The following is an 18,889-nucleotide window of genomic DNA, read 5'->3' on the forward strand; positions in this document are numbered from 1 at the left end:
TGAATCGTGCCTGTAGAAAGTGGGGAGGGGGGAGGCTAGACCTACGCCCGAATTTTCAATGCCTATATTATGTCTACCTTTGTAAAAAAAAAAAGGGGGGGGCAATAGTCCCCCCTCCCCGGTTCCGACGCCTATGTGAACCGGTTTTTCTTAAACGTGTCATTTCACTCAAAAATTCCTTTCAAAGAATGAATAATTTTTAACATCAGAATAATTTAAAAGTTTATTAGCTTTCTGTCAAATATGGCAAAAAAAAAAAAAAAAAAAAAAAAAAAAAAAAAAAAAAAAAAAAAAACGAAAAACAACAAACAAACAAACAAAACACGTAAAATGTCTACTTGATTGCCTACCCGATTTACCAACCTCACGGGCGGATTCAGAGAGGGCCTATGCCCCCCCCCCTTGTGTCCAAAATATACATAAGATTTAATAAATCAATTGTTTTTTGGTTTGGCTGTGGGCTACCTACCCCGACCAAAAACTTGTCGGCCCCCCCTTTTCAAGATTCCTGGATCCACCACTGAACTTGGAAATCAACAATCGCCAAGAAAATCTAAATTACTAAGTATTTTAAAATTAAATGCAATTTTTACAGCGAATACACATTAACCTATAAAAATGAGTCTTAAAATTTCAGCACAGTTGATAAAATCAGGAAGCTGTATAATAGAATCAGAAATTAGAAAAATCTCGAATAGTCCCGGCTTTTAATTTGCCACGGCCCGGGTTTCCTATTTTCAAACACTCTTTAAACTGGAACTCCGCACATTTTTTTAAATAAAAGGACCAGTTTAGATGATGATAAAGAAGTTACCACTGCATAACATGAAAAGTCTAATGCATATAAAGATTTGAGCACATCATATAACAAATTAACAACATCATATAATTAATTAACCACCTCATATAAAGATGTTACTACTGCAAAGCATGATTTAAGGAATATATATAATAATTTTACCATATAATATAATGATCTTAGTACTGCACATAATAGATTTTTCACTTCATGTAAAGGTGTCGCACTGAATGAAATTAACTTGGCACTCCACATGCAGCGGGTTTCATACAATGTAATGATTGCTTTATCACACAAATTATGTTTGTACTGTATATATTGAATTCATCACATCACAGAACGATAAAACCACTGCATACAATAAAGTTATCAATGAAAATAATGATTTTATCACTGTATATAATGATAAAACCACTGCATATAATAAAGTTTTCAATGAATATAATGATTTTATCACTGTATATAATGATAAAACCACTGCATATAATAAAGTTTTCATTGAATATAATGATTTTATCACTGTATATAATGATAAACCACTGCATATAATAAAGTTTTCATTGAATATAATGATTTTATCACTGTATATAATGATTTCATCACTGTATATAATGATTTTATCACTGTATATAATGATAAAACCACTGCATATAATAAAGTTTTCATTGAATATAATGATTTTATCACTGTATATAATGATAAACCACTGCATATAATAAAGTTTTCATTGAATATAATGATTTTATCACTGTATATAATGATTTTATCACTGTATATAATGATTTTATCACTGTATATAATGATAAAACCACTGCATATAATAAAGTTTTCATTGAATATAATGATTTTATCACTGTATATAATGATAAACCACTGCATATAATAAAGTTTTCATTGAATATAATGATTTTATCACTGTATATAATGATTTTATCACTGTATATAATGATTTTATCACTGTATATAATGATAAAACCACTGCATATAATAAAGTTTTCATTGAATATAATGATTTTACCACTATATATAATGACTTCACCACTTCACATAAAGGTTATTCCACCTCATATAATATGAAAATGACCTTCAGGCAGCTATGGCGTTCCATAGGATCAAGTTATATTTTATACAATGAAAATGTATTTTGTAAGTAAATAAAATATATTTGCAGATATATAAGAGGCCATTAACTTGGATGCGATGTATATTTTATGATTTTAACTATATACTTTCCGTACATTTCCTAGACAAGCGATACTGCCGTATGCAGATTCGTTGAAGGGTAATAGAAGGGTCGTAATAAATCGATATATTGCAAGGGCATACCCTGAATGAATTATGACAAGATTTTACACGTAAACTCAAGAGGTATGAAGATGTTTGAAAAGTGCTGCGAACCTGATGAAATCTTGCAAATGAATTAATTATATCTATATTTAATGTACTTGACCAGCAAAATATTCAGCAAACGGTCTAACAAACGTAATTTTAGCAGTCATATAGTAGAATCTATATAGGTTCGCAGCACTTTTCACAAACTACAAAGAGTGTTGAAAATAATTATAAATTAAACTTAGATTTTCAACGTGATTATGCCCTTGCAATATTGGAATTTATAGATGACCTCAATACAGCAGGTATATTTGCTAAAATCACGTGACTGCCACATTACGTCACAAGTCTAGGTACGAAATCTAATCGTCCCCAACATGTAGTTTTCAACCACATTACATTTGTCTGGTAATAGTAAAGTCCTAAAAAGAATCGCCCATCCTTGTAAAGAATGTATTTTCTATATAAAAAATTCGCCGATTTTTCCATTTGTCTGCGTTGTATAAAATGGTGTCAACACCTGAGGTCTCAATCGCCTTTAGGCATAATTAGCAGAAAGTCAATGCATGTTATTTGGGTATCAGTGTTACACATCACTGAACACGCTGGTCAACATTGACACTAATTTCAATCTATGTCATGCAAAAAATCTTAGTTTCAATAATTGTGTATAAATTTATTTCGGGATTAATTAATTTTGAACATAATCTGAGGGTTCCATTTGCGTGATTTACAGATGTACACTCGAACATTTATATAATAAAACACGTAAAACTGAGAATCTAAAGATAATTAAATTGGGAAGTCATTGAAAATAATCATGACTGAAATACAATACTCGGCAATGTTTAACAAAGAATTTTTTAAAAGCTCCAATACTTTAGAAAAATGCATTCAGAGTATAGTATGGGAATCGGCCTTGCTCTATAATTATTATTATCTATTTAAAGCTAACTCTGGTATAAAATAAACAATTCAAGTTTAATTTTCTATATAAAAAAAATAAATATGAAAACCAATATCAATCACAAAAAATGAAGAAGTTGGTTAATTTTGGTTAAAAATTAATATACCAAATAATTGTGTTTAAATATTCATGTTATTAATAGGTGTGAACGACTTCTTCATTCAATAATTATAATTTGTTTCTATACGCGTACTGTGATTTTCTTAACAGTTCAGAAATGACTGTCGCGTAAGAATTGTAAATATTTTAGGAATGACACTAATTCTTGGCCAAATTATTCGAGTATAACCTGGTTTGGGTCAGTTTACGCTTTATAATCTGCGAAGCGGATTATAAAACAGCGTAAACTGACCCAAACCAGGTTATACTCGAATAATTTGGCCAAGAATTAGAGTCATTCCTTATAATTTAATTTTAAAATCATTAAATAACTATGGGTGTAAAATTTCGTTACTTTTATTAGTTCAAATTTGCCGCTCAATAATACAACCATAGTAACGGAAGTGATGGGAATCGAGGGGAGGTAAAAACTGATACATAGGCCTAGCAGCCATGTTGTTTGGTTACATGTGGTAAGATCGAATTATTGTTTGAAATTAAAGGTACATTTATTAAATCTGGAATTTTCCATGAATCCCGAGGACTGGAAATGAGAGGATTGTATGGATACAGATGATTCAGCTGGTTGTCGGGGGGGGGGGGGGGGGTGTCCCCATACCAAACCAGGTTATACAGAAATAATTTGTGTTCCTTTTTGGATATTAACCAATCAGAGGCTAGTATACAAACAAAATTAAATTATTTGTTGATACTTCTCAGAAAGAATTGCTCATCAATTTCAACTGCCTTTTATATAGTTGCATTGTTTATTGGTAATCTCATTCTGAGTAAGCTCCGCCCATTAAATTTATTAACCCCGCCCACTGGGACTGCTGGGGCTGCTTTCTGGGACTGCTGGGACCGCTCTGGGACTGCTTTAGCAGTCCCAGAAAGCAGTCCCCGGGACTGCTCTGGGACTGCTTTGTGTCAGGTTGGGTCTGGTTGGTACTGTACTTTTTTTTTTCGTTTGTACGAGGAGATCAGAAAATTACGATAATCTTTTTTAATTTTTGCGTAATAGCAATGTTGTTGAAATGTTGTTGCAATTAGTAAAATTTGTAGCAATATTCTCCCAGTTTTATATAATGAGAATAAATAATGTCAATATGGTTTCATTTATTAGGCTTTCACGTCGATATTTTGAAAGTTTTTGTCTGGTAACGTACGTTTGTCATCCTAAGTTTGAACAACAATTAAATGTATTGAAAAAAATAATCATAGCTTAAATTGATCTCTCTTTTTATGCCTACCACTCGTATCAGCTGTGAGGCAATTAAAAATTAACTGCAAAACGATTCAATACTTTATAGTATATTGACAACTAAATCTGCGTCAATTTATGCTTGAATGAGTATTACAAGAAGTTCAAATTTGGATGACTTAATTTCTCTGATTTAAATAAGTTGCCTACATGAAGTGGTCACATAGGCGTCGGAACCGGGAGGGGGTTAAGCCCACCCCCCCCCCATTTTGCAAAGATAAACATAATATAGGCATTGAAAATTGGAGCTTAGCCCCCAAACGGTTTTTTGGTTGGTTGTTTTAGTGCCCCCCCCCCCGTTTCAAATTTGCTTCCGACGCCTATGTGCCATATATAATACGTTGAAATAATGTCTGCGATGCGTACCAGTAATGCCTGCGATATTCAATTTAGCGGTATAATTTATATGAATTACTTAAGTGCGACAATGAAAAATTTGAGTTTGATATATAAAAATGTGTAAGTCGTCCAAAACACGTCAAAAAGTGTCCTTCATTAGAGATTGTTGTCATAGATAAATCTGCAAAACTATGAAGTAACCGTTTTGGAAATATTACAACAACAACAACAACAACAAAATATCGCGTTCCAACTCAAGAACACGAAACCATTATACGTTTCCGTACTTTCGTTACCTAAAAAGGTCAAATAAGGAATATTTTCAAATTCAAAAAAAAAAAAATTAAATCAAAAGTCGTAATTACGAAATCAAAAGTCGTAATAACGAAAAGGTCGTTATTACGACTTAAGAAAGTCGTAATTACGAGATAAAAAGTCGTTATTATGACATAAGAAAGTCGTAAAACGAGATTTAAAAAAAGTCGTTATTACGACTTTCTTAAGTCGTTATTACGACTTTCTTAGGTCTTAATTACGAGATAAAAAGTCGTTATTACGACTTAATTAAGTCGTAATAACGAGATAAAAAGTCGTTATTACTAACGCGATAAAAAGTCGTAATTACGAGATAAAGAGAGGTTAAGCAGATGACTGTGTACGTCTACGTGTACGTGTAGCTAGGGAAATCCCCTAATTTACTGCGATTTACGTCATCAGTTTTGCATAGCGTGTAATTCTACAAGTTGTACACAACGTGTAGATTCATATGTACACGTAGGAAAGAACGTGTAGCTTATTAAACTCAAATTATAGAATATATATTTTTCAGGCGGTGTTTGTTGTGATGTTGAGAGTTTATTACGTACATCTATGTATCTTTTTTAATCAAAGTCGTAGAATGATTTGATACAAATGGATTGTAAAGTTACTTGTTGAAATTACGTTTTACACGTACCGCTACACGTACAGTTTGTTAAACAGAACACGATATTAGTTACGTGTACTTGTAAAAACACTTGTAGGTTTACACTTAGACGCACACGGTCAAATGCTTAACCTCTCTAAAAAGTCGTTATTACGACTTGTATTATTTTTTCAATTTCCTTATTTGATCCTTCTAGGCTTTCGTACATTTTGTATTCAAATTTAACAAAAATCAACTAAATGGATTTATCTAATTGCCTGTTCACTTATTTAACGTTAACTTTTCAGTTATCTATGTCATATGTGATAGTCATTCAAAATAGAACTAGAAGTGTCGAAGAAGGGACGAATACCCCGTGCTGGGTTTTTCAGAGAAGGTGCCAAATCACTAATGTTTTCTGAGGAGGCGTTCACAATTTGATTTAACATTTAGAGTGAAAATATAATTGCTCATTGTATTTTTTTAATGAATGAAGCTAAGGTGCAGTCTAATAAAAAAAATCAATACTAATAATTACATTGTCTTTTTATTACATTGAAAAAATAAATCGCAACTATCTGTCATTTTGTAAGACATGACTCTCTGTAAATTGATTGTTGAAAAAAAAATCATTTTAATCATAAAAAAATCAAATTAATCTTGATAAATTTACAACAAATTCATTTAAAAATAAAAGACTGGTCATCCAGCAACCAAGTTCTTTGACAGTCTATAAATTACAATTAAGAGACTTAGAGAACAGAGATTTTTATTTCTTTCAGCCCATTTCCCAGGAGATATAGATAACACCTGCTTGATCTGAGATGCTCACACTGAACTAATTTATTAATCTTTAACTGGATGCATGTCCACTCATCACTCCCAAGGGACACATGGATTTACGTTAACTGCTTTGTAATGAAAAAAAAAAAGAACTGTGTAATCTTGATGCAACATTTTTTAATAAGCTTAATCCATTGCTCTTGGGTTTGTAGGGACTATATATCTATCAAAAAACTTTTTAATACTTGGTAATCTTATTTTTAGTTTCATTGAGTAGTTTAAAGCTGCAGTTCCCATTTTTTGTACAGATGTACCAACTGGCAGTTCTAGATTTTATGTCTCAATCCTACATAAACCCAAAAATGATTAAGTCAATAAAAATAAAAAAAAAACTCCTGTAAAATGCAGAAAAATTATCCAATAATGATGAAAATATCAGGTGCACATCTTCATAAGGTGAATAATAAGAGTACACATTTTCAGATAAATCTATGCAATAGTCTCCGAGAACAGGTTCGGACAAAATCTCGTCTTCAGACAGTCGGACATTGTGATTCCAATATACCCCCCTAAACTTCATTTGCGGGGGATATAAAAATTGTCAATAAGCTAGCAATGTAATATCGGTGAAAACAGACTCCATTGCTAAGAAGAATGTCCAGAAAAAAGGGTTGGATTTAGTTCCCTTGTAATGTGTGTAACGCCTACTTTTAAAGAATTTAATTAATGATAAAAAAAAGTGTCTATAATGCAACATGACTTTACCGTAGTCAGAAAGAAATAGCCCAGACAAATGAATGAAAAGTGTTATTTTAGTACTATATGTTAAAGTTTACAAGTATACTTGTAATTTGTTTATTTATATTTTATTAACAGTAACTAAAATCACTTTGTATCACACACTCACACACAAAATCACAGAGAACACATTGCTTAGAGAATAAAAAAAATATTTTATGTATCATTTATATTAAAAAAATTAGATGTATGTAAAATAGAACTAGATGCTGTCATGAGACAGTAATACCCGCACTAAGGTGTTTGCCTCTAAATGCACACTCCTTCATATTGGGCTTACCAAGGAAAAAGTCCAAATAATTCTATAATTTACACAGTACATGTATTCGTCAAATCGAGCATAAAATGCTCAGGTGACCATGTGACCCATGAACCTCTTATACGCATTTCATATACTTAATTCATTACCAGTCTGAAATATCAGAATTTAATTAATGTTGTAAATTAGGTTTTAATAAAAAGGGGGGATATAAATTTTTGGCCCATAATTGGAACTTTTTAAATTTATCTTCTCAACAACAAATAATATTATTTTAGTACAAAGCGTTTTTGATGAATTTATCAAAATGTGCAAACTTTTTTTAGTATTTGATTAGGCAAAAACCTCCTTGAAAAGCCATACCCAATCAATTTATATGTGTCCCCCCCCCCCAATACACACACACACACACACAATTTGCCTGTTTTTGGAAATAGGCCTAGATGGCAAAGTTATGTTAAAACATCGTTTGTTATGATAATTTAAAATTTGTTCTTGTACTGTACATGTATGTGAACACCTTTTTGAAATTTTCTACATCACATTAGGCTTGCGTCACCCTACCAGTACTAGTACTAGTTTTACCATTATCATTTTTAGATTGCACATGCCATGTGACATGGTGCAGTGTTACATGTATATCAGTGGAAATTAATTCATTTTGTGTTTTAATTGGATTATATTTCATGAAGTTGACAGGACCTATGACAGTCGGTAAGTACAAGTTTAAGTATAGATTGGGGTAAAATAAACCGAAATGCAAATGGTTAGGTTAAAGTTTAAAAAGGATCAAAGATCATCGGCAATCTCCTATGCAGAGTTGTCGTTCGTTTCTCTCTCAGACACTGAATGTATGAGCCGATCGTAGAGAGTGGATCATCGATGCCACAATAGACGAATTTCACATTCTGAAGAGTTATCTCCCGTTGTCGACATTACATTCAGTTACAGGCATAGATCCGGGAATTTTTTTCCGGGGGGGGGGGGGGGGGTCCACACCTCGGTCCAAAAAAATTCCAGCCCAGAATTTCCTGAGGAGCAAAAAAAAAACAAACAAACAAACAAACAAACAAAATAAAAACAATGATGGTGGGGTCCATGTTTTTAAAGGGGGAGGGCATCCAAAGTCATTTTTTATTTGCTTCTGTAAATCAGTATATAGTCCTATTTAAATAACTCTGCAAATTCCAGGGGGGGGGGGGTGGGTTCCAATCTCCCTAGCCGCTCCCTGTCCCTGAAATGACAAATGATCATGCGACTCCTAAATAGTAGAAAATTTTTCCATTTGACTATACATAATTTTGTTTCTTGTGTTATTATGTTATGTACATCTAATGGTTTAAGGTTATGAACCCTTGAGGTCATCCCCACTCTCTTGTTCATAATATGACTACATCAAATTAAATAGAAGTGCATCAATGATAAGATTACTTGACATTTCATTCATGAATTTGGGTCAACCTAGAATTAGGAATGAAAATCATTCAAAGAGATGGACCATTAAACTATTTGTATGTATTCACATTTTTTTTATGTCAAACCAAAGTATTAGACTAGTTTGCATACATGAACAAACTGGGGTCTGGGAAGGGGAAGGGGCAAGGGGAAGGAGTTATCTCTTTACGTCTTAATTAATTGTTGAAAATTCCTAAAATGAATGTTAACCTTAAATCCGACTTGTACGTCTTCATTATTTTTAAGTGGTGGTGTCTCCGTATGAGTGAAAAATTCCCAAGAGGGACATTTAACAACAAACAAACATTAATGACTTAAAAAACACAATATACATGTACATGTTTATTAGTCAATGGATATACTTCTGATCATATCTCTAGTTCTCCCTTGAATCAGAAATGATGATATAAATATTTTAAGAATGATTAAGAGTTGAAAAGGTTGTGCATTTTAAAATTCACTAAGCTCTGTGGTTGAATTAGCTATACCAGTTTAGCTTATTTTGCTACTCAAAGCACCTTGATTAACTATTTTTAATCATACTGTTTTCTGAAATGTGAAGTTTTTTCAACATGGATACAAGTCATACCTTTTCAGCTTCTGAAAACAATTAATGCATGAAAAAAAAAAACTGCTTTTCAAATACTGTAACTCTTTCCAAGTACTAAATGTGATCATCAGTTTTTAGCTCACTTGAGTTTTTCTGGTTTTCTGATCACATTTTGTTTGTCATCCATCTGTCCGCCTGTAAACTTTTCACATTTTTGTCTTCTTCACTAGAACCGCCGGGCCAATTTCAACCAACCCAGCCACAAAGCATCTTTGGGTAAAGGGGATTCAAGTTTGTTCAAGTGAAGGGTCACACCCTCTTTCAAGGGGGGATAATCAAGAATTAGTGAAAATTTGGTGGTATCATTTTAAAAAAGTCTTATCAAGAACCACTGACTGGGCCCAAAAAGTTGAAACTTTCTTTACATAGACAGTGTAGCTTCAAATTTGTTAAAATTATGACCCACTGGGGTAGGATGGGGCCACATATGGGGATCCAATGATTTACATAGAAAAATGCAGGGGATTTTTTCCATCATAAATCTTCTTCTCATGAATAGCAAGGGCATTATTGTCGTCCGTTTTCACAAAAGGGACCTAGGGGACATTAAATCTCATTTGTCTGTCAGTCTGTCCGTTTGTCAGTCTGTCCGTCTGTCACAATAAATTTAACCTTGGTCATAACTTCTGAATAATAAGAGATAGGGATTTCATATTTCACATGTACATTACCTACAAGAACTTTCTAAACATACCATGATTTTTGAACCCATGACCTTGACCTTGAAGTTTGACCTACTTTTCAAAAAATTTAACATTATTTCAAATGATCATTTTGAAAGAGAAAAGATAGGGCGTTCATATTATACATGTATATTACCTGTGACAAGACCTTTCTAAATATATCATGACTTTTGACTCTGTGACATTGACCTTGAAGTTTAACCTACTTTTCAAAAATGTTATATTTCCTTATAACTTTTGATTGAGAAGAGATAGGACTTTTATATTTGACATGTACATTACCTGTAACAAGATGTTTCCAAGCATGCTATGATTTTTTACCCCTTGACCTTGATGTTTTACCTAATTTTCAAAAATTTTAACTTTGGTGATTACTTTTGAATGACATATGATAGGGCGTGCATATTTGAAACAATATGTCATAAATAATGGCATCCCATCCACTAGGACACGGAAAGCAGGGGACCACAATTCTTTGAATTTGCTTGTTAGTCATTTTGATATGGAAACATCCTCATATAGTGTAGATTCAAGTTTTTTATGCCCTGCCATGAATATGGCCGAGGCATATAGTGTTTGTCATGTCCGACTTCAATAAAACATCATATGCTGATACATACTGATGTAAGCTTTTCAACTGCATCAAAATTTTTGACCTTGAATTTTCCTTTGACCTTGACCTTACTTTTCTTAAATTAGTGTCTAGATCAGTTTTGAATAAACAATTCAAGATATATTTATCAAACTTCATATGCTGATATAATTATACTGCTGAGAGATATCAATTGCATCAACTTTTTTGACCTTGACTTTTCCTTTGACCTTGACCTCACTTTTTTAAATTAGTGTTTAGGCCAAACAAAAAAATATGTGTGGTTCCGGTTACACTTCCAAAAAAATTAGGGTAGGTAGGTAGGGATTTTTATTTTTTTATTATTATTTTTTTTTTTTTAACAAAATGATTTTCTTAATTTTTTTTCTAAATAATACCTATCACTGCTTTGCAAATGGCATTTAGATGTGGTGTGATAATATACTAGTCAATATTGGTAGGGGACACCTACATGCTAGCTTGCTTTGGATTTAACACTATTAAACACTTGCACTATGTTTTGCAAAGAGGCCGTCATTGCTGAAACTAAAACTTAAACTGGAGCCATTGATGGAAATTGGGGGAAATTCCGGAAAAATATGAAAATTGCCAAAAAAAAGTTTAGGGTCGGGGGTATAAAATAGGGAAGGTCGGGTAACCCAAACCACACATATTTTTTTATTTGGCCTTATCTACATTTTAAATAAACCATTTCTGATATTTTTGTTGAACTTCTATGCTAATAGTAAATACATACTGATATAAGTTTTTCAACTGCATCAACATTTTGACCTCAACCTTTCCGTTGACCTTGACCTCTCTTTTCTCAAATAAGTGTTAAGCTCAGTTTTAAATAAATCATTCAAGATATTTTTATCAAACCTAATATGCTGATATGTATTAGTGAGAGCTCTTCCACTGCATCAAAAACTTGAAAATGAAAATTCCGAAACCTTACTGCACATCAACATGACACCACCAACCATCTCCCAAAAGATGATTAGGCTACTGTGTAAAATGTAAGAAGAGTTCTGGGAACCAGGGTTTTTTTGCATAAAAAACATCATATTTCGACCCTCATTTGACCCCCAGGGTGAAAATGAAAATTCCAAAACCTTACTGCACATCTATAGGACACCACCAACCATCTCCCAGAAGACGATTAGGCTACTGTGTAAAATGTAAGAGGAGTTCAGGGAACCAGGGGCTTTTTGCTTAAAAAACGTCATTTTTTGACCCCCATTTGACCCCCAGGGTGAAAATGAAAATTCCGAAACCTTACTGCACATCTGCAGGACACCACTAACCATCCCCCAAAAGATGATTAGGCTACTGTGTAAAATGTAAGAGGAGTTCAGGGAACCAGGGGCTTTTTGCATAAAAAACGTCATTTTTCGACCCCCATTTGACCCCCAGGGTGAAAATGAAAATTCCGAAACCTTACTGCACATCTACAGGACACCACCAACCATCTCCCAAAAGATGATTAGGCTACTGTGTAAAATGTAAGAGGAGTTCAGGGAACCAGGGGCTTTTTGCATAAAAAACGTCATTTTTCGACCCCCATTTGACCCCCAGGGTGAAAATGAAAATTCCGAAACCTTACTGCACATCTACAGGACACCACCAACCATCTCCCAAAAGACGATTAGGCTACTGTGTAAAATGTAAGAGGAGTTCAGGGAACCAGGGGCTTTTTGCATAAAAAACGTCATTTTTTGACCCCCATTTGACCCCCAGGGTGAAAATGAAAATTCCGAAACCTTACTGCACATCTACAGGACACCACAAACCATCTCCCAAAAGACGATTAGGCTACTGTGTAAAATGTAAGAGGAGTTCAGGGAACCAGGGGCTTTTTGCATAAAAAACGTCATTTTTCGACCCCCATTTGACCCCCAGGGTGAAAATGAAAATTACGAAACCTTACTGCACATCTACAGGACACCACCAACCATCTCCCAAAAGACGATTAGGCTACTGTGTAAAATGTAAGAGGAGTTCAGGGAACCAGGGGCTTTTTGCATAAAAAACGTCATTTTTCGACCCCCATTTGACCCCCAGGGTGAAAATGAAAATTCCAAAACCTTACTGCACATCTACATGACACCACCAACCATCTCCCAAAAGACAATTAAGCTACTGTGTAAAATGTAAGAGGAGTTCAGGGAACCAGGGGCTTTTTGCTTAAAAAACGTCATTTTTTGACCCCCATTTGACCCCCAGGGTGAAAATGAAAATTCCGAAACCTTACTGCACATCTACAGGACACCACCAACCATCTCCCAAAAGATGATTAGGCTACTGTGTAAAATGTAAGAGGAGTTCAGGGAACCAGGGGCTTTTTGCATAAAAAACGTCATTTTTCGACCCCCATTTGACCCCCAGGGTGAAAATGAAAATTCCGAAACTTTACTGCACATCTACATGACACCACCAAACACCTCCCAAAAGATGATTAGGCTACTGTGTAAAATGTAAGAGGAGTTTGAGAAATAAGAGTGTGACAGACGGACGGACGGACAGACATGAGTAACAACAATATACCCGAACTTTCTTTAGAAAGTGCGGGTATAACAAGTAATTTTCAATACATAACATTGACTTACCAATGCTTTAACCTGTACCTGCCTGGGATCACACACCCATTCCTCTATACCATGCTTAATGTAAGATAAGAACAGTATTATGTTTAAATAATAAAATAAATGTTACTTACAATAATTTACACATTATCTAGATACACTTTTCCCTTCTGTTGTGTATACTTACTGATACTATGTGAACTGCTTTTTGGCAAACTTGTTTTCTGATGTCTTTTTCAAGTTTCTTCTCTTCCTCCCAAACCACTTTTTCGAACATTGACTAGAAAATTAGAACAATAAATGAAGGACAAGATTCTACTGGAAATAGTAGTTGCATATGCTTTAAGGTCGTAGCAAACCCCTTGGTCATGAGCAATCACTGTATCAAGTACGAGCTTCCAGTGATTCTCTAATACAAATAAATGGCTCGGGCAAATATTTTATACAAAACTTTACCAAAGAATATTCTGTGCTACGTTTGGTTGACATTGGCCCAGTGATTCTTGAAAAGATAAAATTGAGAAAAATTTACAAGTAGGTTTGCAACGACAATAATGATAAAACTTACACCAAGAACGCCAACAATGATGACAAACAATGAACAAATTATGAACAGTTCATTTGAGCCTTTGGCTTGAGAGATGAGATACAGATTGAAAATTGAAATTATTTTTTCATAGTCAATACGATCGACATCTCGACGGGCCTGCATTAAAAAACCTAGCTAGGCCTTCAATAAAAACATGCAGGAAATCAGGTCCCTGTGTATTTAGGAATGTACTTGTATATAAAATATTGGTAGTGCCTTTCTCCCGGAATTCAACACCTGCTTCTGTTAAGGTATACTTACCTGAGTAAAATCAACCGATTAAAATTTCGGATCTGAAGGACAACATTTTATTTATAGAGGGGGGGGGGTATACGTAACTTCAGATCTGAAGGAATGCATTTTATTTATTGGGAGGAATACGTATACACAGTGATGAGAGGAAGTTTAATCACCTATCAGTCTATAAAATATGAAAGATTGCTTTGGAATATTTGTATTCAATTGTCTTCTCATCAAGTCACTCAGAATCTACAAGTTTTAGTTAACCATCCTCCACCAGGTAAAAATGAAGTATATAGGTTAAAAAAATATACACCATTGGTCTTCTATTACATAAATGCTCAAAGATCTTTATTCCAACCTTGACCTTTTCCAAATGATAGAGTCTGAACTTACCATCCTTCACTTATATAGTAAATTTATGTCTGTTTTTAGGATGGACATGATATAATGACTCCAGTTAAAGTATCACATTGAATGGACAGGGTGATTACTACATAGGACAAAGTGATCCAAAGCTCTAATAAATGTACATGAAGTACTTTAATATATAATTACAATTAGCATTTTTGATATTTGTTACCTGTATTTTGGTGGCTGGTTGTTTCTTTTCTTTATCATGGCTGATGCGTATCCACTGTAATGCTGCTGTTTCAATCACATGGACAGACCTCTTGAGCTTTAGAAACCGAATACGGCACAGTCTCCCTTTTACCCAGTTCTGCAAAAATTAATTACATAAAAATTATCAAAACTTGTTCTTTGCATGACATGAACCGTAGTCAGATACCATGAGCACATATGTACATATAATTTCATGCAAGACAATATACTTTTTTCCACAATTTTTGGCCCTCGAACCCCCAACATTAATCAATGATATTTCAGTCAGAAAATTTGATCATACAATTTATATCAGAAATTAATTGAAAACCTTACCTGTATTATGAGGGCGCTATGAAGTTGTTTCTTGGCTTCACAAAGTGATGCATGTTTTCTGTAGCATCTCTGCATAACTGTTGCTTTCAGGTGAATCTCTACGTTCCTGGTGAATTGTAACAAATATGTTTGTCTTGCTTTCTCCTGCTGCTACAAAAGAAATTCATTTCAGATAAAAGGAATTATGACAAAAAAACCAACATGCTTATTGCAGAACTACAACTTGTTCCAACCAATATACCAGTTCAAATTTTCAAAGTTGGTCCAAGACTAACCTTGACAAGCTTAATGTGCCTGTGGTTCCTTATCATTCGCTGTATTATAGTCGCAGCTTTATGAAGTTTCTTTAGCCTCCTTCTTTCTAGAAAACCCCTAGAACCAGACTGGAGCAAAACTATGGCCTGCTTCATTCTTTGGTATATGCATCTTGTCTTGTAACCTTTATAATATGCTTGAATAGTAAGAGCAGCACCTTTAAGGACCAAGAACTTCTTTCGGTCTGACTGTGCTAACCTACAAGCTCTGTAAGTTTTCTGACAGATAAGGACTGATTTTCTTAGTTCTATATACAGTATGTGTTGTTTTCGTCCTTTGTACCATGACTGAATTCTTCTGGCACTTTCTTGTTTCAGCAACATCATTTTCCTAGTCTGGTTTCCTCTGTAGTATGATTGCATTGTCACAGCTGCTTGACGAAGGGCCAAATACTGATGATGAACCAATCTTCCATCTTTTTTTGCCTAAAAATTGAAAGACACATGGAGATGCACAAAATTTCTTATTTTGGTCATCAAAGTAAAGTCAAATAATACTCTTGGTGTTCGGAGTGATACAGCTACACTGCTTCCGGAATCTTCAATATTACAACAGTTTTCATGGATTTTGAAAAAGTCGGGCTCAAAAAGTTAATCTTACTTCTTTTTTCTCGTCAATGCCTTCTTCCTTCTGTGAAAAAAAAATCAAAAACGTTTGTTTAGGAATTGATATCGTAAAATATATAATAATAATAATTCATAGTCTTTAAGGTGAAAAAAGTATATAACTTACTTCTTTTTTCTTGTCAATGCCTTCTTCCTCCTTCTGTGAAATACATTAAAAAATGTAATGAAATTGAAATGAATAATACAAATAAATTCAGATTAAGATTTAGAGAATTATACTTTGAAGATTTACAAAGACTTTAATTCTTTGGTAATGTTGATAACTTTTCATTTTCAAAAAATAAAGAGTAATCCAGTTAAAATCTACATACTTACCATCATTTCATTAATGACAAAATATCTGAGCTCAGGGTTTTTCTCAAGCTCTTCTTTAACTCTCAGCTTTACTCTTTGCAGGAAAATCTAACCAACAAGTAATTTTGCTGATTTATTTTAATAACACTGTGTTTTCATCACATCATCTGATTGATTGGAGTTCAATTTATCAGTGATGATACTCAAAAATAGAACAAAATCCAATAAAAATCAACTAAATGGATTTATCTAATTGCTTGTTGACTTTTTAACATTAACTGTTATAGTTATCTGTAACATATGTGATAAACATTCAAAATAGAAAAAAATTGCAATAAACTAGCAATGTGATATCGGCGAAATCAGACTCCATGCTAGAAAAATGACTAGAAAAAAGAGAGTTGAATTTAGTTCTGTGCACCCCGTGCTTTTGAAGAATTTTATGATGAAAAAAGGTGCCTAATAATGCAACATTACTTTACCGTAGTCAGACAGAAATAGCCCAAACAAATGAATGAATGGTGTTATTTCAGTGCTAAATGTTAATGTTTACGAGTGTACTTGTAATTTGTTTATTTATATTTTATTAACAGTAACTAAAATCACTTTGTATCACACACTCACACACAAAATCACAAAGAACACACTGCTTAGGGAATAAAAAAAATATTTTATGTATCATTTATATTAAAAAAATTAGATGTATGTAAAATAGTAACAAGTAATTTTCAATAGATAATTTTGACTTACCACTGCTTTAACCTGCACCTGCCTGGGATCACACACCCATTCCTCTATACCATGCTTAATGTAAGATAAGAACAATATTATGTTTAAATAATAAAAATAAATGTTACTTACAATAATTTACACATTAACTAGATACCCTTCTGTTGTGTGTACTTACTGATACTATGTGAACTGCTTTTTGGCAAATTTGTTTTCTGAGGTCTTTTTCTAGTTTCTTCTCTTCCTCCCAAACCACTTGCTCAAAAATTGACTAGAAAATTAAAACAATAAATGAAAGACAAGATTCTACTGGAAAGAGTAGTTGATAACATTTATTAATAAATAAATATACCTTGGACTGATGAGATCAATTTTTAAGGTATTTGCTACTTCAACTAGATGCTGTCATGAGACAGTAATACCCGCACTAAGGTGTTTGCCTCTAAATGCACACTCCTTCATATTGGGCTTACCAAGGAAAAAGTCCAAATAATTCTATAATTTACACAGTACATGTATTCGTCAAATCGAGCATAAAATGCTCAGGTGACCATGTGACCCATGAACCTCTTATACGCATTTCATATACTTAATTCATTACCAGTCTGAAATATCAGAATTTAATTAATGTTGTAAATTAGGTTTTAATAAAAAGGGGGGGATATAAATTTTTGGTCCATAATTGGAACTTTTTAAATTAAATTTATCTTCTCAACAACAAATAATATTATTTTAGTACAAAGCGTTTTTGATGAATTTATCAAAATGTGCAAACTTTTTTTAGTATTTGATTAGGCAAAAACCTCCTTGAAAAGCCATACCCAATCAATTTATATGTGTCCCCCCCCCCCCCCAAATACACACACACACAATTTGCCTGTTTTTGGAAATAGGCCTAGATGGCAAAGTTATGTTAAAACATCGTTTGTTATGATAATTTAAAATTTGTTCTTGTACTGTACATGTATGTGAACACCTTTTTGAAAATTTCTACATCACATTGGGCTTGCGTCACCCTACCAGTACTAGTACTAGTTTTACCATTATCATTTTTAGATTGCACATGCCATGTGACATGGTGCAGTGTTACATGTATATCAGTGGAAATTAATTCATTTTGTGTTTTAATTGGATTGTATTTCATGAAGTTGACAGGACCTATGACAGTCGGTAAGTACAAGTTTAAGTATAGATTGGGGTAAAATAAACCAAAATGCAAATGGTTAGGTTAAAGTTTAAAAAGGATCAAAGATCATCGGCAATCTCCTATGCAGAGTTGTCGTTCGTTTCTCTCTCAGACACTGAATGTATGAGCCAATCGTAGAGAGTGGATCATCGATGCCACAATAGACGAATTTCACATTCTGAAGAGTTATCTCCCGTTGTCGACATTACATTCAGTTACAGGCATAGATCCGGGAATTTTTTTCCGGGGGGGGGGGGGGGGGGGGGTCCACACCTCGGTCCAAAAAAATTCCAGCCCAGAATTTCCTGAGGAGCAAAATAAAAAAAAAACAAACAAACAAACAAAATAAAAACAATGATGGTGGGGTCCATGTTTTTAAAGGGGGAGGGCATCCAAAGTCATTTTTTATTTGCTTCTGTAAATCAGTATATAGTCCTATTTAAATAACTCTGCAAATTCCAGGGGGGGGGGGGGGTTCCAATCTCCCTAGCCGCTCCCTGTCCCT

General features: G+C 33.7%; 2 protein-coding genes across 2 annotated transcripts in view; both read right to left on the reverse strand.

The window, feature by feature from the left end:
• The window catches only part of LOC133190280 (translation initiation factor eIF-2B subunit beta-like), a 234,850-nt gene that overhangs the window by 104,198 nt on the left and 111,763 nt on the right, over positions 1 to 18,889 (reverse strand). The gene's annotated exons all lie outside the window — the stretch shown is intronic.
• The window catches only part of LOC133190657 (abnormal spindle-like microcephaly-associated protein homolog), a 15,523-nt gene continuing 12,113 nt past the window's right edge, over positions 15,480 to 18,889 (reverse strand). Inside the window, exons 4-9 of the mRNA XM_061326349.1 lie at positions 17,377 to 17,469; positions 17,220 to 17,273; positions 16,491 to 16,577; positions 16,282 to 16,314; positions 16,150 to 16,179; positions 15,480 to 15,974 (exon numbers count right to left, since the gene is read on the reverse strand). Coding sequence (XP_061182333.1) covers positions 15,480 to 15,974; positions 16,150 to 16,179; positions 16,282 to 16,314; positions 16,491 to 16,577; positions 17,220 to 17,273; positions 17,377 to 17,469 — 792 coding nt within the window. The remainder of the gene's footprint in view (positions 15,975 to 16,149; positions 16,180 to 16,281; positions 16,315 to 16,490; positions 16,578 to 17,219; positions 17,274 to 17,376; positions 17,470 to 18,889) is intronic.

The sequence above is a fragment of the Saccostrea echinata genome, unplaced genomic scaffold, assembly GCF_033153115.1.
Source record: "Saccostrea echinata isolate AGI-Se365-2 ecotype Australia unplaced genomic scaffold, CSIRO_AGI_Sech_v1 ptg000022l, whole genome shotgun sequence".
NCBI lineage: Eukaryota > Metazoa > Mollusca > Bivalvia > Ostreida > Ostreidae > Saccostrea > Saccostrea echinata.